The sequence below is a fragment of the Panthera leo genome, chromosome C2 (genome assembly GCF_018350215.1).
Source record: "Panthera leo isolate Ple1 chromosome C2, P.leo_Ple1_pat1.1, whole genome shotgun sequence".
Classification (NCBI taxonomy): domain Eukaryota; kingdom Metazoa; phylum Chordata; class Mammalia; order Carnivora; family Felidae; genus Panthera; species Panthera leo.
The window spans coordinates 68,498,574-68,517,357 of record NC_056687.1 but is presented as its reverse complement, the minus strand read 5'-3'; the positions used below and the strand labels follow the sequence as shown (position 1 = coordinate 68,517,357).

General features: G+C 53.9%; 1 protein-coding gene and 1 long non-coding RNA gene across 3 annotated transcripts in view; one reads left to right on the top strand and one right to left on the bottom strand.

Moving 5' to 3' along the window:
• ADCY5 (adenylate cyclase 5) overlaps nucleotides 1-18,330 on the top strand; it is a 146,166-nt gene extending 127,836 nt beyond the window's left edge. For both annotated transcript variants that reach the window (XM_042903838.1, XM_042903839.1), the window contains exons 13-21: nucleotides 2,445-2,561; nucleotides 2,929-3,093; nucleotides 5,847-6,022; nucleotides 7,661-7,690; nucleotides 8,990-9,122; nucleotides 12,735-12,998; nucleotides 13,981-14,185; nucleotides 15,140-15,264; nucleotides 16,880-18,330. In XM_042903838.1, the coding sequence (XP_042759772.1) occupies nucleotides 2,445-2,561; nucleotides 2,929-3,093; nucleotides 5,847-6,022; nucleotides 7,661-7,690; nucleotides 8,990-9,122; nucleotides 12,735-12,998; nucleotides 13,981-14,185; nucleotides 15,140-15,264; nucleotides 16,880-17,008 (1,344 nt within the window). In that variant the 3' untranslated portion in view covers nucleotides 17,009-18,330. The remainder of the gene's footprint in view (nucleotides 1-2,444; nucleotides 2,562-2,928; nucleotides 3,094-5,846; nucleotides 6,023-7,660; nucleotides 7,691-8,989; nucleotides 9,123-12,734; nucleotides 12,999-13,980; nucleotides 14,186-15,139; nucleotides 15,265-16,879) is intronic.
• Nucleotides 3,710-5,940, bottom strand: LOC122198941. The gene is made up of 3 exons (XR_006193233.1): nucleotides 5,859-5,940; nucleotides 4,182-4,408; nucleotides 3,710-3,951 (listed from the first exon to the last, which is right to left on the bottom strand). It is a non-coding gene; the product is annotated as an uncharacterized LOC122198941 (long non-coding RNA).
• Nucleotides 18,331-18,784: the final 454 nt, after the last annotated feature.

Sequence of the window (18,784 nt, the reverse complement as noted above, 5' to 3'; positions counted from 1 at the left end):
AGCAGCTCACGAAGCACTTTAGTATGCATCATTTCACCGAGTCTTCATGGCCACCTTGGGAGATAGATCTCCCCTACATATAAATAGGAAAGCTGCAGCTCAGAGCCCTTGATGATTTTCCCAGGGTCAGGCAGCTGGTAAGAGCTGTGTAATAAGTTCCTTATTGAGATACAATTCACATCTATAAGATGCACCTTTATGAAGGTGGATGAAACTGTAATTCAGTAGTTTTTAGTATATTCATAAAGTTGGGCAACTGTTAACCACTATAATTCCAGAACATTGTCATCATCCTGAAAAGAAACCCCATACCTGTTAGCAGTCGCTGTTCATTCCCTGCTCGCCAAAGCCCCTGGCAGCCTCAAACTCTCCTTTCTGTCCGTATGAATTTTCCTGAACTCCTACAACGTGTGGCCTTTTGAGATTGTCTTCTTTCACTTAGCATATACTCTCATATCATGTAAAAACATTTTGTTCCTTTTCATGGCCAAATGATATTCCATTCTGTGGAAATATCACATTTAGTTTATCAATTTGAGTAGTTTCCACTTTCAAGCTATAATGAATAGTACTGCTATGAACATTTGTATACGAGGTTTTACATGGACTTACGTTTTCAGTTCTCTTGGGTATATACCTACAAGTACAATTATTGGGTCATATGGTAACTGTTGATCATTTTGAGAAACTGCCAACCTGTTTTCCAAAACACCTGCACTATTTTACATTCCCACCAGCAATGGATGAGGATTCTGATATCCCTATGTCCTTACCAACACTTGTTATCACCTGACTTTTTGATTATAGCCATCCTGGTGGGTGTGAGGTGGTATCTCATGTTTTTGATATGCATTTCCCTGATGACTCACAACAAACATCTTTTCATGTCATGTGCTCATTGGCCATTTGTATAGATTCTTTGGAGAGATACCTATTCAAATCATTGTCCCATTTTTAAATTGGGTTGTCTTATTGTTGAGTTGTAAGAGCTCCTTGTATACTGTAGTCCCCCCCTTATCCATGATTTCATTTATTATGGTTTCAGTTCCTGTGGTCTGGAAACAGATGACCCTCCTTCTGACGTATCGTCAGAAGGTCAGTAGTAGCCTAACACTACCTCACGGTGCCTACATCATTCACCTCACTTCCTCGCATCACGTAGGCATTTTATCATCTCACATCGTCAGCAGAAGGGCGAATCCAATAAGATATTTTCAGAGAGAGGAGAGACCACATTCACATAACTTTTATTGTAGTATATTTTTGTAATTGTTATGCTTTTGTATTAGTTATTGTTATTAATCTCTAACCATGCCTAATTTATAAATTAAACTTTATGCTAAGTGTATGTATATAGGACAAAGCATAGTATATATGCATTTCTGTACTGTCTACAATTTTAGGTCTCTTGGGGGGGGTCTTGGAATATATCCCCATGCGTAAGAGGAGACTACTGTATTCTGGTTGCAAGACCCTTATTAGAGATATGGTTTGCAACAATTTCTCCTATTCTCTGGGTTGTCTTTTTGCTTTCTTTCTTAAATGGTACATAATACAAAATTCTCCATTGTAACCTTTTTAAATGTACTGTTCAGCAGCATTAAATGCATTCACTCTCTGGTGCAACCATCATCACTGTCCGTCTCCAGAACTTTTTCATCTTCCCAAACTGAACCTCTATACCCATTAACCAATTAACTCCCCACTCTGCCTTTACCCCTGGCACCCGCCATGGTGGACAAAGCCAACTGTGTAGATACAGTGGACTGGGTCATTTAGCTACCAAAATTGAGGTGGGTCTTTGGTTGGACATGCTGTTTGTCTAATTGAAGGAAATGTAGGGAGGGTAGGTGAGGGGAAACAGGAGATCAATGGGAGTCCTGAAAAAAAGGTTCGTTTAATTCACTTGTCTAGGGCCCCACCCTCCTGCTCACATGCTACTCTGTCCCCTTCTCACAAGCCCATTTCCTCCCTTCAGACCCTAAGTTTTCTCCAAGTCCTCAGGCCCACAGCGTCTTACTGCCAAGAAGCCTTCTGACCCTCCTTGGGAAAGTTCTGGGACCTTCCAGGCTTCCTTAACTGCCTGATTGTAACCCTGACTGGCCCAGAACTCACATGGCGGATTCATGTGCCTTTTCCTCTGTTCTGCTGGGGGCAGGATAGCACCTTTCCTTCCACCACGCCTCTCTCCCCTGTAAGCTTCCCAGGTAGACTCACTCCTGGCCAGCCGCAGATTCTGTGCTGTCGTCGGCCGGGAGCAGTGGGTCAGTGGTGTGAGCCATCGCACAGTTGCACACTAGGAGGGCGTTCAGAAAGGACCTGGGGTTATGCTGGCACGAGACAAAGATGGAGGGGAGGGAGGGCTCCCCAGCTCCTCTATGGTGGTCTGGAGAGTCCTCACTGAACTCTGTTCTGTCTCTCTCCCTCCTCTTCCCTTGGTTCAGCTCTTCCCGGCCCCGCTGCAGACCCTTTCCAGGAAGATCGTGCGGTCCAAGACGAACAGCACCCTGGTCGGAGTGTTCACCATCACCCTGGTGTTCCTGTCGGCTTTTGTCAACATGGTAGGTGGCTCCACCCCCCACGCCTCCCTGGAGCTCCCTCTCCCCCAGAATTTCTCATTCGGTCTTCCCCTCAGGTCTGGATTCAGATTTGACTCCTAAAGCCTCTCACACAGGCTTTTAGTTCCTTGCTCTCAAGGCTGGAGGGACCAGAAAGACTCAGGAAGTCCCCAGGGGACGTTTATGAGCCCTAGCCTGGGCAGCCAGGCCAACCTTGCTGGCTCCTTGACTTCTTCCAGGCTCCTCTCCTGTCCCCCCCGTCAGTGTCAGGCTGCACCTGAGACCAGGGTGGACAGACACCCGCTGCCCTGTGGAGATGGGCTGCCCTCGCCTGGCCCCCACAGCTGACCCTCTCCCCCGCTGCCCCTAGTTCATGTGTAACTCCAAGGACCTGTTCGGCTGCCTGGCGGATGAGCACAACATCAGCACCAGCCAGGTCAACGCGTGCCATGTGGTGGAGTCGGCAGTCAACTACAGCCTGGGTGACGAGCGGGGCTTCTGCAGCAGCCCCCGGCCCAACTGCAACTTCCCCGAGGTAATGGGCAGGGGGCTCTGGGTGCAGACAGACCCCTCTGCCCCGCTCCCTCTCTGCCTTTGGCTGCTCTGGGGGAGTCAAGGGCTCTCAAGCTCATAGCCATCCCAGAGACCCTATCCCAGTCTCTCAGTCCGTGTGCCGTACATCAGTGAACGAGGCCAGCCTTCTCCATGCAACAGTAAAACAGCATGCTTGCCGTGGGCCAGGCACTGTGCTGAGTATTTGACATAGATTTACTCATTTCGTCCTCACAGCAGCCCTTTGACATAGACACTGTTAACATCTTTTTTACACAGATGAAAGTGAGGCACAGAGAGGGTAAGTCGCTTGCCCAAGGTCACACAGCTAGGAAGTGGTAAAGCCAGAGCTTTCACCCAGGTCGTCTGGCTCCAGAATTCTTAGCCTTAACCTGAGGGCAGAGCTGTTTGTGGACCCTCCACTTTGGAGCAGGCCTGCCTCAGGAGAACCTGCCTGAGCTTCTCTGCTATGGGCCAGAGAGCAGGGAGGGAAGCAAAGGAACCCAGTCCCAACCCAGTACTGCCATTGAGGTCATCCATTCAAAGTGTACATACAATTCAGTGGCTTTTAGGATATTCACAGATGTGTGCAGCCATCATCGTTATCTAGGTAGAACATTTTCATCACCCCCAAAGAAATCATACCCATAGGTTATTGGGTTTAAACACCGAGAACCCTTAGAGAACAGCATGCATTAAGTGCCGATGGTATGTGTGGTGCTTCATTCACCTTTTCCTCAGGAAGCTCTCCGAGCCTGAGGCCAGGCTTCCAGCCCAGGGCATCTACGGCACGCACTGGGTAGTTCCCATACCCCAGCTGCCTTCGGGGCTCTCATGGAACCTGTGAGGTGATGGTAGTTGTTACCCTTTTCTGGGGAAAGTCCAAGCTTTCATCCAGTTCCAAAAGGGCCCCGTGACTCACAGAAAGGTCCAGAACTGCAGTGAGGGCCGCCGGGGCAGTCACAGAGCTGGCCTCCCTCCCCCAGCCCTGGGAATGAGCCCAATCCATCTCCCCTGTACAGATGGGACAAGGGAACCTCCATGAAGGGCAGGACTCCCGCCAGCATTCACCTAGACAAGCGCCTCTCTTCCACCTGCCGCTGGGTCCGGCTGAGCCCTCCCAACCTGCCGGGCCGGTGGGGGGGCGGGGGGGGGCAGCCGAGTCTCCCTTCTGCCTCTGCTCCCTCGTGCAGCTGGCGGAGCTCACAGGAACTGCTGCTTGAGGGCTGTTTGCTGAGAAGCAGGGGCTTGTTTGATCTGACAGTTGCCCCTTGGTGTTTGCTGCTTCATGGCAGATGCTGAGGAATGGGCGAAGAGAGTGGGGATGGTGGCTGTAGGGCTTATTCCAGCTCCTCACTTGAGGGACATGGTTGGTCCCAGCCTTCAGCCCTCACCAGTCTGACCAGTTCCAGTCCCACTGACCCCAGGCCTTGATGACTACAGAGCTCTCGGGCTCACAAGTCTTCTGATTCAGCAACTCCTCACAGATCCCAAGGCCCTTGGGGACACCACCTGTAAGCCTTGGCCTCCTGGCTCTCTGGCTCAGGGTCTGAATGGGCATCCAGGCTGGCCCTGGGGGCTCCCTCCCCGCCCTCCCCCCCCCCCACCCCCAAGGACAGGATTATTATCCTTGGGGCTGTTTTTATCTGGGTGGACCCCCCCCTACTCCTTCCTCTGCCCCTGTTCCAGGTAGTGGCTTGAGGCTAGCCCCTCCCAGGGGGCCCTCTGTATCCCCTCTCTGGGTTCCTGAAGGCCTGAAGAGGCTCAAGGTCCAACCTGGGAGCGTCCCCCACTGCCATTTGGCCTCCAGCCCAAAGCAAAGGAAGTGCATAGTGAGTCTGAGTGCCTGACTCAGAAGTCATGATGCTAAATTTAAAAGAAAGAACAAAATAACGATGGTGGCATGTCTAGGGTTAGCATCAGGGGACGACAGAGCAGAAAGGAACCTCCGAGGTCTCTGGTTCAGCTCCTCTATTGTCTGAGAAAGAAACCGAGGCTCCAAGACCAGAAGGGACTTCCCCAGGGTAAATCGTGTAGGGACACAATCCCTGGTCTGCAGCCTTCTGGGCCAGATAGATTCAGAACTTTGGAATTTTTCAGAGTTTGAAAGAGTATCTCACACCCCCAGTGTAGCCTGGGCAGCACCTGATAATGAAATACAGTAATATTTCTGCAGCAAAATGTATGAATCGTCCCCAGAAGCAGGCTAAAGATGATAATTAGCATCATATCACGTGGGGCAGGCTTTGTCACCAAATAAGGCCAGTTCAGATGTTGCCACCACATTAGTCATGAAAATAGTTTTGGTTTGCAAACCGTGGGATTTCACGTTGCAGGTCAGGGGCTGGGGCCTGTGCTGTCTGCAGTTACTGAGGAAACCAGGCGCTTCCTCTCATGGAACGGCAGCGGTGAGCCGGTGACATTGGAGCTTTTGCAGATGGGGAAAATGAGGCTTAGAAAAGTTGAATAAATGGCGCAAGTCACACCAACAGTCCACAATGAATCAGAGTTACGACTCGAGTCTGCCTGAGCCTGGAGCTCTGCTCTAACCACTGGGCGCTGCTGCCAGCATTGGCCAGACTCAGCCTAGAGCCCCATCTTCTGGTTCCTAACCAGGGCCCTTCTGGTTACGTCACAAGTTCTCATCAGCCTAAACGTGGCTGGCTCAGGGGGGCGGGGCGTGGGGCCGGGAAGGGTGGGGCCAGGGCCCTGAAGCCCGCTGCCCTCTTTCCGCAGTACTTCACCTACAGCGTGCTGCTCAGCCTGCTGGCCTGCTCCGTGTTCCTGCAGATCAGCTGCATTGGGAAGCTGGTGCTCATGCTGGCCATTGAGCTCACATACGTGCTCATTGTTGAGGTGCCCCGCGTCACGCTCTTTGACAACGCCGACCTGCTGGTCACCGCCAATGCCATGTAGGTGGCTCCCCACACTGGGTCTGGGGCAGTGCAGGGAGGTCGGAAGAGCGGGCGGCTGGGAACCTGGGCTGCAGGGGGCCCTTGCGAGGGGAGTGTTGCGTTGCCCCCCAGCCTACCACCTGGGCAAAGCACCAGTGTCTAGTCTTCCTCCTCTCTTTCCCAGTGGGTGGGGGAGTGGCCTCAGGGTGAGTAGGTCCTGCTGTCCCCTCCAGTTTGTTATTCAGTCCTGCCCTCAGGCCTCAGTGAATTGTTCCTCATTTGTTCAGGACAGTCTCTGATGAGCTATTTTCACTTAACTCCATCTGCCTGTGGCACCTCAGGCCCAGAGGGGTAAAGATTCAACAGAGCTGGACGGCAAGGTCTGTGAGAGCAAAAGAACAGCCTTTGTTGTTCATGGGCTCTATGTCCTGCCTCGAGCTAGGCACTGGGACATACATTATCCCTTTTCAGCCTCAGAGCAACTTAGCAAGGTCGACAGGGCTGCCAGGATGGTTGGGTAGTCTGTGCACTGCTCAAAGGCTCCTAGTTATGATGGTGAGTCGTTAGGTCCCACATCTAGGTAGCAGGCATGGGAGTTGTGCCTCAGGCTACCTAGCTCCCAGTAAATTGGGAATAATACCTATAGTAGTAAAATGTAGGTAAAATGCTTGATATCAATGCTCTTTTCTTCCCATCACTCTATCCCCCCCCCCCCCACACACACACACATATACACTGGGAAGTGCAAAAAATGTGACAGGTCTGTGTCTCCTGAGAAAATGCAGCTAACTGTGTTTTCTCCAAGTTATAGGATGGGATCCATTTATCCATCTATCCATTCATCCAAAAATATTTCTTGAGGGTCTACCATGTTTCTTCTCCCATCCCCTCCCTTTGCTGAAGCAGCAGCAGAGAACAGAGGTCATTTCTGGTTTGGGAGTCCCTGGCTTGGCTCCAGGGCAGCACTGTCCAATGGATAAATAATGCAATGTAATTTAAAATTTTCCTAGTAGCTATGTTAAAAAGGCAAAGCCTACAAATTTCATATTTTTATTTAACCAATATATTCAAGATATTATTTTAATATGTAGTCAATATAAAATGATTCATGAAACCTATTATATTTTTTCCCACACTAATTCTTCAAAACCTAGTATCTATGTTACACTTGCAGGACATTTTAGCTTGTACTAGCCACACTTGAAGGCTCTAGCCACACGTGGCTGTGGTAACTACACTGGACACAGCATAGGTGTAGTGTTTCTTCTCCTCTGGATGCAGCAAAGGGCTGGGGTGGTGGCTGGGCTGGCTTCTGTCCAGGCGGAGGTGCTGGGGGGCCCCAGGGTCCCAGGTATGGGCTGGGTGATTTGTGGTCATGGAGACCAGATGCCAGTTGGGGCTGGGCTTTCTGTAAGCCTCCCATCCTGAAAGTCTCCTTGGATCCAGAGGGGTGTTGGGGGGGGGATGAGGGAGCAACCGTAGTGGGGGCAGTGGTATCAGGCACGGGGCAGCAGGGCTGGGAGTGGTGGGGGAGCACGGCGGTGGGAGGGGCAGAGCAAGGTGGGAGACAGAACGGGGGAGGGGGGCAGAGCGGGAGTGGAGACTGCCCATGTGGAAGAGCAGCCCCGAACAGCCCTCCCCGCTTCCTGTTCACAGAGACTTCAGCAACAACGGGACCTCCCAGTGGTGAGTGGATACTCTCCAAGTCCTCTGACACAGCCTCTCCCTGCCCTTGGCCTAGAGCTGCCAGAGGCCAGCAGCCCAGGGCCCAGCAGAGAAGGTGGTGGTGCCCATTGGGGAGGGGGCCTCTGAGGCAAGGTGGGCAGTGAAGGAGAAGGCTGGAGGGGGCAGGGAAGCCCTTTACTCCCCAGGGACCAAGGATGCCTCATTGGGTAGATGCCCTTCTTTTCTTGTGCGATTCCCACCAGCCCAAGATGACCTAGGACACACAGGTCATTTCCAGAGACCTCACCTTAAAGCATCTGGCTTCCCACTCTTCCCCAGGAGCATGTGTCAGACTCCAGGCCCAGGAGAATAGGAGCTGGTGCCCCCTGGCTCCCTGCCAGAAGAGAGGGGCCAGCAAGGCCTGTGGGCTTTGTGGGGTAGGCCCTGCACTAGGGCTACTGCTGGTCAGGGAGTCTGTGCAGTGTTCAAGGCTCAGGCTCTCTGCTGGGACAGGGAGCAAGCAGGGTTTGGGAGAGCAGCTTTTATGAAGAGTATGTATTAATGTTAACAGGAATGCAATTAGTCATTATTAGCTACCAGGTGTGGAGTTCCTACTGTTTGTCAGGTGCTATACAAGGAATTTTGTGTACAGTATTTTTCTTTTTTAGTATTTATTTATTTATTTTTGAGAGAGAGCGCAAGCAGGGGAGGGACAGAGAGAAAATCCCAGGCAGGCTCCATGCTCAGCATGGAGCACGATGCAGGGGCTCGATCCCACAACTGTGAGATCATGACCTGAGTTGAAATCAAGAGTTGAACGCTTAATTCGCTGAGCCACCCAGGTGCCCCTGGTATCTTTAATTCTTAAAATGTGGGTATTGTTATCCCATTTTACAGATTAGGAAACTAAGGTTCAGAGAGGTTAAGAGACTTGCCCAAAGCCCAGAGACGGCCAGTATGGCCTGCCTGGCTCCCTTGTTACTATGCCCACGGCCGCTATCTTGTCCACTGGGAGACACCTGGGATGTACATGCTGCCTTTTACAAGGGCCTCATTTATCCCCTGATGTGACCAGAGGGAAGCTGCCCAGTGATGGGGGAGAGGTGGGCATCAGGAGAGGAGTAATGGCTGCTGAGCTGCTGGTGTGAGCAGGGGCTGAGACAGGGCTGCCAGCTGAGGCGGCTTCCTGGAGGAGGCATTACCTCAGGCAAAATTTGAGTGGGAGGTTAAGGAGAAGGGGGAGTAGTAGGAGGAAGACAAAGGCCTGAGGGGGCCTCTGAGCCTGCCATGAGGTGCCAGGCATCTGCCTCCTGCCTGCAGCCCTGAACATGCGACCAAGGTGGCGCTGAAGGTGGTGACGCCCATCATCATCTCAGTCTTCGTGCTGGCCCTATACCTGCATGCCCAGCAAGTGGAGTCCACCGCCCGCCTGGACTTCCTCTGGAAACTGCAGGTGGGTGGCCCCGGGACTGGAACTGGGATGGGGGACACACCCAGTCCTCGCAGCACTTTGTGAGTGAACGAGTTCATCACCTGGGCTGGCTGAGCCTTCGTCCTGCACTGAAAAGGTGTCCTGCTCAGTCCCACTAATCTGTGCCCCATGTCCCAGCAGGTCTGCTCCCTGCTTTCTGGAGCCAAGAGCCAAAACCCTGGAGCTTATTCCAAACCATCCCACCCTTGACAGCGCTGGGACTTTGACGGGCCCAAGACATATGCTCTTAAGTCACAAATATTGGCCAGGCATTGCTGTGTGCATCCAGAGGCAGGGACAGAGGGGAGGCATGGCCTCTAGTCTGTAGTGTGGGCAGCGAGGAGTCGGGAGAGAGGGGAGCGGGCAGGAGGTGAGGACTGTGGGACTCGTAGTCCCCATGTCACAGAGGCTGCAGTGCAGGAGCTGGTCCCACAGGCTCCTGAGCAGGGCCTGATGTGACCAGAACTGGCTTGAAGACTCTTCCAGGGGAGAATGGATGGAGGGGGCATCAAAGACCATCAACCGGAAGCCTGGACAGGTGGCTGTGCCCTGGCCCTGGGGAGAGGTGGTCCAGGTAGGGGCAGAGGCAGTGGGGTGCTAGTGCCCAGGGAAGTGCTCCAGCCTCCAGGCTTTGTGCCCTGTGCCCTGATGGTGTCAAAACCCGGAGGAGAGGATGCCACTGGGCCACACACAGGGTGATGCTCCAGGTGCTAGTGATGGACCCAGCCGCTGCTTGTTACCTGCTGGACCGACTCAGAAGGTCCAGGAGAGGGCGCCCACGGTGAGAAAGTCTTCCCTGTGGGCAGCCTCAGACCTGTTATTCCAGTTACTTCATTCTTAAGGATGGGAGCATCCAGTGGCCCCTGCTGTGTTTCGCAGGAGGTTGGCTGAGATTCCCCACTGAATGGATGCCCTGAGGTTGGGGGAAAACTGTTGCATGTGGAATGCCCCCTTATCATCCCTGGGTTGGGAGGGACCCGGGGGATATCCAGTGTGAGGCCATACCTTCCTGGCTCAGATTGCTGCCTCCCTGCCTCCTCCCAGCTCTCATGCCCCTCATGCCTCTGGGGAAGCTCCCCAGAGGCCCCAGCTCTCTCCTAGGGGCTCACCAGGCTCTGTGGGACCTGGGGCTGATTTCCCTCCACTTCTCTGTTCACTCGCACCCCACCTCCCATGTGAGCCCTGAGGAAGTCCCCCACCCCCAAGACAGTGGCTGTCCTGCCACTCATTTGTGTGGCAAAGATCTCGAGAAAGGGCTGGAAGCAAGGGACAGGTGAGCCTGCCACTCAGCCTGCCTTTGTGACCTGCTGCCCTGTCACCCCACCCTGCTTCTTTGTCTAGCTCCTCAGTACGCAGGGTCGAAGTGAGGCTGCCTGCCAGGGCTGAACAGAGCAGTCTGAGCTTCCCTCACAACCCCACCCCAGTGTTCAGGCAACCGCAGCTCCCCTCCCATTTTGAAAACAATTAAGGCCTGTACACAGGTGTGTGGGGTTGGGGGTGAGCATGTCTCTACCTGGCAGGCGTGTCAGCCTCTCTCCACTGAACCCCTGCAACAGGCTCATGATGCTTACATGTCCCTTCATCTCCCGTCCTCCTCCAGGACTTTTGGGAGGTGGAACAACATCAAATACATACCAACAGGCAAAAACCTGAACACAGGTCCTTGGGTTGGGTGAGTGATAGTCGGGTGCTCCCCACCCCTCCAGTCTAACTCAGCAGCTAATTTTGCTGTTGAATCTAAGGTCATGGTGGGTGGGTGTGGTGCTGGCAGTGAGCTGGGGAAGCCCGAGGTCCTTCGCTTCCCTGAAGCGTCTGTACCAGGAACACACCCTTACCCACAAGCCTGCTCCTGGCCAGACCACTGGGTCTCAGGTCTTATCCCTCTCCCACAGCATTGACCTTATTAGGATCAGCAAGGGGGCTGTGGACCCCTGAGCCCTCCACCTGGCCAGAGCCCAATCCTAGAAGCGGTTGGCTGTGTTGGGAGCTGCCCAACGTCACATCTCAGGGCAGAGTTGTCCAGATGTGGCGGGAGTTCCTGGTCAGAACCCTGGGGCCTTGGCCAGTGCTCCCTGCAGTAACCAGTCTCCGACTATCTCAACCCCAGCCTCCACCACCAGCTGCCTGGCACTGGGCAGATGCACTCTGGGAAGGGCATGTGTTATGTTTCTGCCACCGCTGGGCTGATCAAAGGAGCTAGAGTGCTCATGGGCCCCCAGGCATGTGGTCTCAGCAGTAGTAGCACTGTGGGCAGCCTGTGCATTTTCCAAGGCAGATGGCCCGGCTGGGGCTCTTCCAGGGAGTAACCTTCGAGAAGTATAGAGATTCCCACTCTGGCCTACTCCCGCTGGCACACCTGTACCAGAGCTAGGCAGAGGGTGGCTTGGGAGGAGGGGCCTCCCAAGGCATCTCAGAAGCAAAGGTCCCACTGCACCCACCTGGCATCTCAGGATCCAGGAACTTCCTTAGGCATAACCCCTATTGTCAAGGCTGTGTTTCCAGCGGCTCTAGGACTGATGGGCTGTGGGTCCTCTCACCTCAGGTGCAAGGCTAGGCCTCTGAGCCCTGGGGTCCCTGAGCTTTCTACCTTACCTGCTGGACCCAGGTCCTGTGGCTTTGGGTGGGTGTGCCAGCAGTTTCCCCATGAGCAGCCACCATCCACAGGGAGAGCCAGGGAAGTGGTCCTGGTGCTTTTGGAGGTTGTAGCTGCAGCCAAATAGAAAGGCCTCCACGTTTAGTTAGGAAAGCCCCCAGCAGGCTGGCTAGATCTTTTCAATGGCCCTGCTAATGACCCTTTACCTGCCTGTTTTACCAACATGATCACTCCCAGTTAAAGGGGCCATTTTGTTTGCCATCAAGGGGGAGGAAGCTAGCAGACTGCACTGTGTACCTCCTATGTCACATGAACTCTGGTCAGATGGCTCCTTGCACACCTTGGTGCATAACTATCTCTGCTCTTCAGGCTGTGGGTCACTGTTGGCCTCTTGATTTTTGGGCTCTTAAGCTATAGGGTGAGTGACCACAAACCCCAATTTCCCAGACCCAGGGGAACCAAAGTCAATGGTGATGTGCCCATCCCACCCCTGGTGGCACTTTGGGGCATCTGTACCTCCTGGCCCTGGGGTGAGTCTGCTCTGGTGGGAACCAGGGAGATTGGTGGGGCTTTAAGCCATCGTCCCAGTGGGGTTGGTCTATTAAGTGATCCTTATCAAACTGCTTTTCTGGCTGTACTTCCTGATATGAAGAAGAAAGTGGACAGTTGTGGAGCACTTGGTAGCTGGAGGGCCACTGGGGCTGTGGTTTTGGCCATCCCTGTAACCCCCTGCCTTGGTCTAGCTTTGGTCGGACAGGATGCTCTCAACCTGTCTTCCAGGACCCGTTCCCAGCCCGGGGTTCCCTCCTTCGGGGCCAACACATTCCGAGGGGCAGGCAGGCAGAGCCCAGTTGGATGTGTACAAGTGTCTCACTTTTCTGGTGCTTCCTCATGGAAAGCCAGAGGTGGGGACAGCAGGGGGACAGAGGCTGGGCACAGTGGAGGTCTCGGGTGCACGCGGGCAGGCCGCATGCCTCTCCTGACCGGGCGCCGTGTCCTAGGCCACAGAGGAAAAGGAGGAGATGGAGGAGCTGCAGGCCTACAACCGGCGGCTGCTGCACAACATCCTGCCCAAGGATGTGGCCGCCCACTTCCTGGCCCGTGAGCGACGCAATGATGAGCTCTACTACCAGTCGTGTGAGTGTGTGGCCGTCATGTTCGCCTCCATCGCCAACTTCTCTGAATTCTACGTGGAGCTGGAGGCCAACAATGAGGGTGTTGAGTGCCTGCGACTACTCAATGAGATCATCGCCGACTTTGACGAGGTGCGACGGGTGGGCAAACAGGAGAGGGGCAAGGGAGACAGGCACCTTGCCTACATTTCTTCCTCTATTGTGTTACAAAGGAGAAAACAGGCCCAGAGACACTGCTTGCCTAAGGTCAGTGCTAGTAGGTGGAAGAATGGGGGTCCCAGCCCAGGTGTTTGGAATTTGAAGTCTCTGCAGGTCCGTTGTCCCACTGAGGCCCTGCCCAGCTACCTTGCCAGCCACTCTCCATCAGCCACCATTCCTTTCCTACCAGGCTGGGGCCCAGCCTTTGAGGGAGTCCAAGGAAGGAGGGACTCCTAGGCTAAGGGAGAAGGCAGGACAAAGACGCAAAGCCCGGAATAGCAGAGGCGGAAACACAAACGTGTCTTATTTACTACACCCTCGCCAAGCACCTAGTGTGTGCCAGGTGCTAGGGGTTCTGTGCCCAGTAGGGCATTTCGACCCTGGGGGCCCCCTGAGTGGTGAGGGTGAGAAGGTCAACCCCAGCGGGAATACAGAGCCTTGGGAGGAGGAGGAGGATGGAACTGGGAATGGGCTGTGCTGGGAACAGCCCATGAGGCTCCTGGGGCAGAGCATAGGTGGAATTGACTGAAGTTGGGTCTGGGCAGGCTTTTGACAGACAATGGAGATAGAAGGTGGGTGTCTCATTGGACAAAGATGAGGTGGTGTCCCTGGGAGGGATGGGGATATGAGCCAGGGAAGGGAGGAGATGGCCACCAGCCCCTGTTGGGGGCAAGAGACGCTGAGGTGACTAGTGGGCTGGCCTGGGGCTCTTGGTGCAGGGCAGACAGTGACTCACAGTGACCACACACGGGTAAGTATGGGAGGAGGCCTGCTCTGTTGGCCTCACTGAGCTGGTGTGGAGTTGGGCCTCCTGTGTGAACTGGGAGGACATGAGGGGCCATGCTGTTGCCCGTCCCCCATAGACTTCAGTGCCCCAGCCTTGGTGGTAACCCAGGTTTGGCCTCCTTCCATCTAGATCATCAGTGAGGATCGGTTCAGGCAGCTGGAAAAGATCAAGACCATTGGCAGCACCTACATGGCTGCCTCAGGCCTCAATGACTCTACATATGACAAGGTGGGCAAGACCCACATCAAAGCCCTGGCTGACTTTGCCATGAAGCTCATGGACCAAATGAAGTACATCAATGAGCACTCCTTCAACAACTTCCAGATGAAGATCGGTGAGCTTGCCTTCTGGCCAGTTCAGCCTGGGAAGAGCAGGTCGGGTAAAAAGCTGCAGGGCCTTGACAGGACTGAAGAGGAGGGTCGTGGAGGGAAGCATCTTAAGAAATGACGGTGTTTCTATTTGGGAGCTTCTGCTATGTTTGCAGTCCTACTTCACACACAACAGTGAGGTTTAATGTGGCCCCATGTGAGAGAGGAGGGGGAGCGCCCAGGGGCTTGGAGACACGGCAGAAAATGTCTAGACAGTGTCAGTTAAGCCAGGTGTGTTGGGTAAGGTTCTTGCTTGAAGAGGAGGGAGGACATTTGAGGTGGGGAGCTAGCATGGCAAAGGCTGAGGGGCAGGGTGATCGGGGTTGGCGTGCCTAGGACCGGGAAGGTGGACAGATGAGAGCAGAAGTGCCAGGAGGGAGATGGCAGCCTTGCTTCCTGGAGCTGGGTCACGGTGGCATCCCTGCCTGAGCTCAGACGCCCAGGGGAGGATCACCTTGACAGAGAAGACACTGTGGGTTAGGAGCAAGGTACTAAGAATGAAAATCGTTGTGCCCCTGAAAGAAACAGGAGTGATGAGGGAAAAGGATGAGTTCTGGTACGTGTGGTTAGAATGAACTGAAAACTGAAATGCCACCAACAGGGATGATTAAGGACAGGCAGTGGGATGCTGCAGTGGGTCACTGAATCCTTGAAGAGGGTGGTCCTGGTGATGGACTTGCAGGAGCTGAGACCTGATTGGGGGCGAGGACACAGGAACAGTGCTGTGGGAACAGACCCCGTGGTCTGGGTTGGCAGGCATTTTGTGGGAACTGCAGGGTAAAGCATGGTCTCGGGCCTGGAGGACACTGGCTGTCTTCAGACTGAGTCCAGAGGAACTTGCTGAGTGTCAAGGGAGGAATGATAGTCTGGTGAGCACTGGTCTGAGCCCTGATGACATTGCTGACTTCTGTCCCCTGCAGGGCTCAATATTGGCCCTGTGGTGGCTGGGGTGATCGGGGCTCGCAAGCCTCAGTACGACATCTGGGGCAATACGGTGAACGTGGCCAGCCGCATGGACAGCACCGGTGTGCCTGACCGCATCCAGGTGAGTGCCGGAGCATCCACCACCCGGCTCACCCCCATGGGGGCCTCTGCCTGATACTCCAGGTCCCTAGTGCAAGCTGCCCACAGTCCCCAGTCAGAATTTCTGCAGCCAATTTTGAAGGTAGCTGGCACTGTCTCAGGAGCTTGGAGATCATTGTGTTTCAGGCCCTCAGGACCTTGGACAGATCTTCACTCCTGTGCAAAGCCCTCTACTGGCCACAGAAGGAATTGGGGGAGTAAAGGCGGGAGCCACTGCTGATGCTAAGCCAGGAGTGCTAATGCCAAGACCCAGGCATACAAGGGGACACCAAGATGGTTGCAGGGAGTTTTGTTTTTCTTAGACTGCCCTTAATTCCTTCTGCTCCTGACAACAGTGAGGCCCTGGACTGGGCTGTATTCCTGTACCTCTGAACCCCCAGGGCCCCCATAAGGCTGTGGGGAGGTCACTTAGCCTCCCTGACCTGTTTTCCCAAGTTTGAACCCTGCTCTCTTCATGGCCCTTTGCTCACACTGACACTGCTTAAATGTCCCTTAAGTCCTCTCTTCTGTGGGACCTCTGAACAGAGGGTCAGCCCAAGCACGGCCCTGGCCTGATAGGTGCTGTTGGAGGAACCTGGCCAAATGGCTTTCTTTCACTTCTATCCCTGTGCCAAAGGGAGACGGGACAACAAGATGGCAGCTGGGGAGAAAGGAATGTGTGCTTGCAGAATGTCCAACCCCATCCACAGACAGGTGTGAGGGACTCTGTCAGCAGCCACACAATGGCCCGGCACCTCACCTTTGCGTAGGGCTTTCCCATTCGTGGAATACACGTGATAACCCAGTAGGGTCACCTTCCAGCAGCCCATCTAGAGATTTCTGGCCCCTTCTTCCCTGGCCTGACAGCCAGGCAGGGCCAGGATCCTCAGCAGAGGTTTTGTGGGGTGGCTGGTGGGGCGTGTGGGCTGTACTCAGACAGCTTTTGGGTCACTGCATGAGGCATTCATCTGTATTGCTGCTTACATCAGCCCTACAATAGTGCAGTGATTACTGAAGCCACTGGTGAGTTCCCCTTTGTTCCAAAAGCTAAAGCAGAGATGGGCACTAGGATACAGAACTGAATCCACACTCTGCCATTTGTTAGCTATGTAGCCTCAGGCAAGTGATTTAGGTTTCCTGAGGCTGAGATAACAGTATTTACCTCATAGATTCAGTGAGATAAATAGTGGCTCTCGATCTGTGGTGTGAAAAACCAATTTCCAGGAACATTGCTGATCTGTCCTGGAGCGAGACTTGGGTGGACACGCTGGGCCCATGCTTCGTATCAGTGGGGCAGCGTCAGAATGCTGTGGATGCCCTAAGCAGTTCTGCTCAGCTTCTGCACCTCTCTCACTGTGGACAATGACAGGCAGTTCAGGGACCACAGGCCACACTGCCTGGCACAAAGTAGGTGCTGTCATCTTTCTTGTTTCGAACAGTCAAGTCTAGGGGCGAGCAGCTGTCAGTCCCTGAGAGCCCCTGCCAGGGAGGTGCCACCCACCCTTGTGTGTTGGGGACAGTTGGACAGAGCTGCCTGACAACAGAGTCACGGCTTGGCTCAACAATGGCCTATCCTCTCCCCTTCTTCGCCTCCTCAGGTCACCACAGACATGTACCAGGTGCTGGCTGCCAACACATACCAGCTGGAGTGCAGGGGTGTGGTCAAGGTCAAGGGCAAAGGAGAGATGATGACCTACTTCCTCAACGGTGGGCCCCCGCTCAGTTAGCAGCTGCCAGCCAGTGATGCCAGGCAGCCTGGCCTCCAGAGAAACAGAAATGGCTTCTTTGTGTGCCAGAGGGGGGGGCAGGTGGAAGCCTGCGCTCTAGCCCACGTGGCTGCGCCGGTGAGATTCTCCACTTTGACTCCAGAAGCAGCTTCTGCCTTTGTGGGCAGGCCGCAGCCTCCGTCCCAGGCCCCAGGGTGCCAGCGTCCTGCGAGCACCAAGCTGACCAAAGATGTTTCCTCCGTAGAAGACTCTGCTAGGCGCGATCCGAATCCCGAGTTTTCTAACGGATGCTGCTGCGCAGGTGGAAAGGAGCTGCTGAGTGCTTACGGTGTGTGGCAGCCAAGTGTGCAACGACAGAGCTGAGGGGGAGGCCTCAGCCTCGGGTGGGTGGGTCGGTCAGCGGCCCAACTCTGGCCCAGGGTAACCCAGCGGCCCCAGGGGTCCACTTCCCTGTGTGAGCCTTTAAACCCCTGACAGAGGCCACGGCCCCTGCCCCACGGAGGGGCTTGCTGGCAGGAGTGCTGGCTCTGGAGGGACTGCGGCCTTCTCCGCAGCCCTCCTCCTCACCTACACAGGTGGACAACATCTCTTGGAGGGGAACAGAACAAATTGTGAGGGGGAGGCGAGAAGACGCGAGGCAAGGAGGGGTGGTTCTGAGAAAAAGAAAATATTTATTAAATAAAACAACTTTCTGTGCCCTTCTTTAGACTATGCTAGTTGTATGCGTATGAGAGACCCACAAGCAAACAAAGATGCCACTGGTGGTTGGGGGGAGGGCAAGGATCCCAACTTGTCTTTTTTGTATTTTTTATTTTGTATTATTGAAAACCTTGGAGATCTAACAAATATACCAAATTCTATATTTTGTAAACTATATTAGAAAACAGCTGTGCACAGCGTTTGTACTGTACGTGTGTCAGCGTATGTACTGGTGTAGATATGTGTGTGTTTATGCCGTGGAACTGGTCACATGCAGGATGCCTGTTGCCCTCACTTCAGATTAGGCAGTTTTGGGTTTTCCCAGGTCCAACCAGAGCAGTGAGCGTGTCCTTTTGGGGTGCCCTACATTCAGATTAAATGGGAAGGTGCATGCGTACATTACCCCATCTAACACATCACTTCCCCTAAGTAAAATGCAAATGGATAATAAAACAAAAACTGCCTTCCCATCTCAGGCTCAGGTGGAACCAAGGGAAGCAGCCTCAGCCTGCAACAGACAGCATGGCCCCTGTCCCCTCTTCTCCCTGAGATGCCAACCATTTGCTGCCTGCAGAGAGGCAGCTGTGAGTGCTCAGGGATGGCCACAGGTGCTCAGCTGGCGGGGGGGAGGGGAGGGGGCAGTGGTGGTGGGAAGCCTTACCTGCCTTTCTCAGTTGGCTACCATGCAGGTGGCTCGCCCAGAGATAGTGCCTCAGACTTGGGGGTAATGTGCAGCCCTCGGGTTCAGGGAGGGTGGTGGCTTTGCTTTTCATCTGCAGACCAGAGAAAACGATAGAGCCTAGCTAGCTTCAGCGTCCAAAGGGCAAAGCTAGCAGAAATTTTGTTTTGTCTGGTTTTTGGTTTTTTGGGAGGTGGAAGTGAAATATATTGGAAAAAATTGTATTTGTTATATCCTCTGAGGGTATAAAATGGAAACGGGCTTAAAACTGAAAAATGATATATTATCATAGGGATATATTCAAACAGAATCCTTGGGTCCTGTGCCCACATCTTTTTGTTGCTTCTCAGGGCAGAATTATTCTCACCTCTAACACGAGCTTGAAGGAGGTAGGGCGG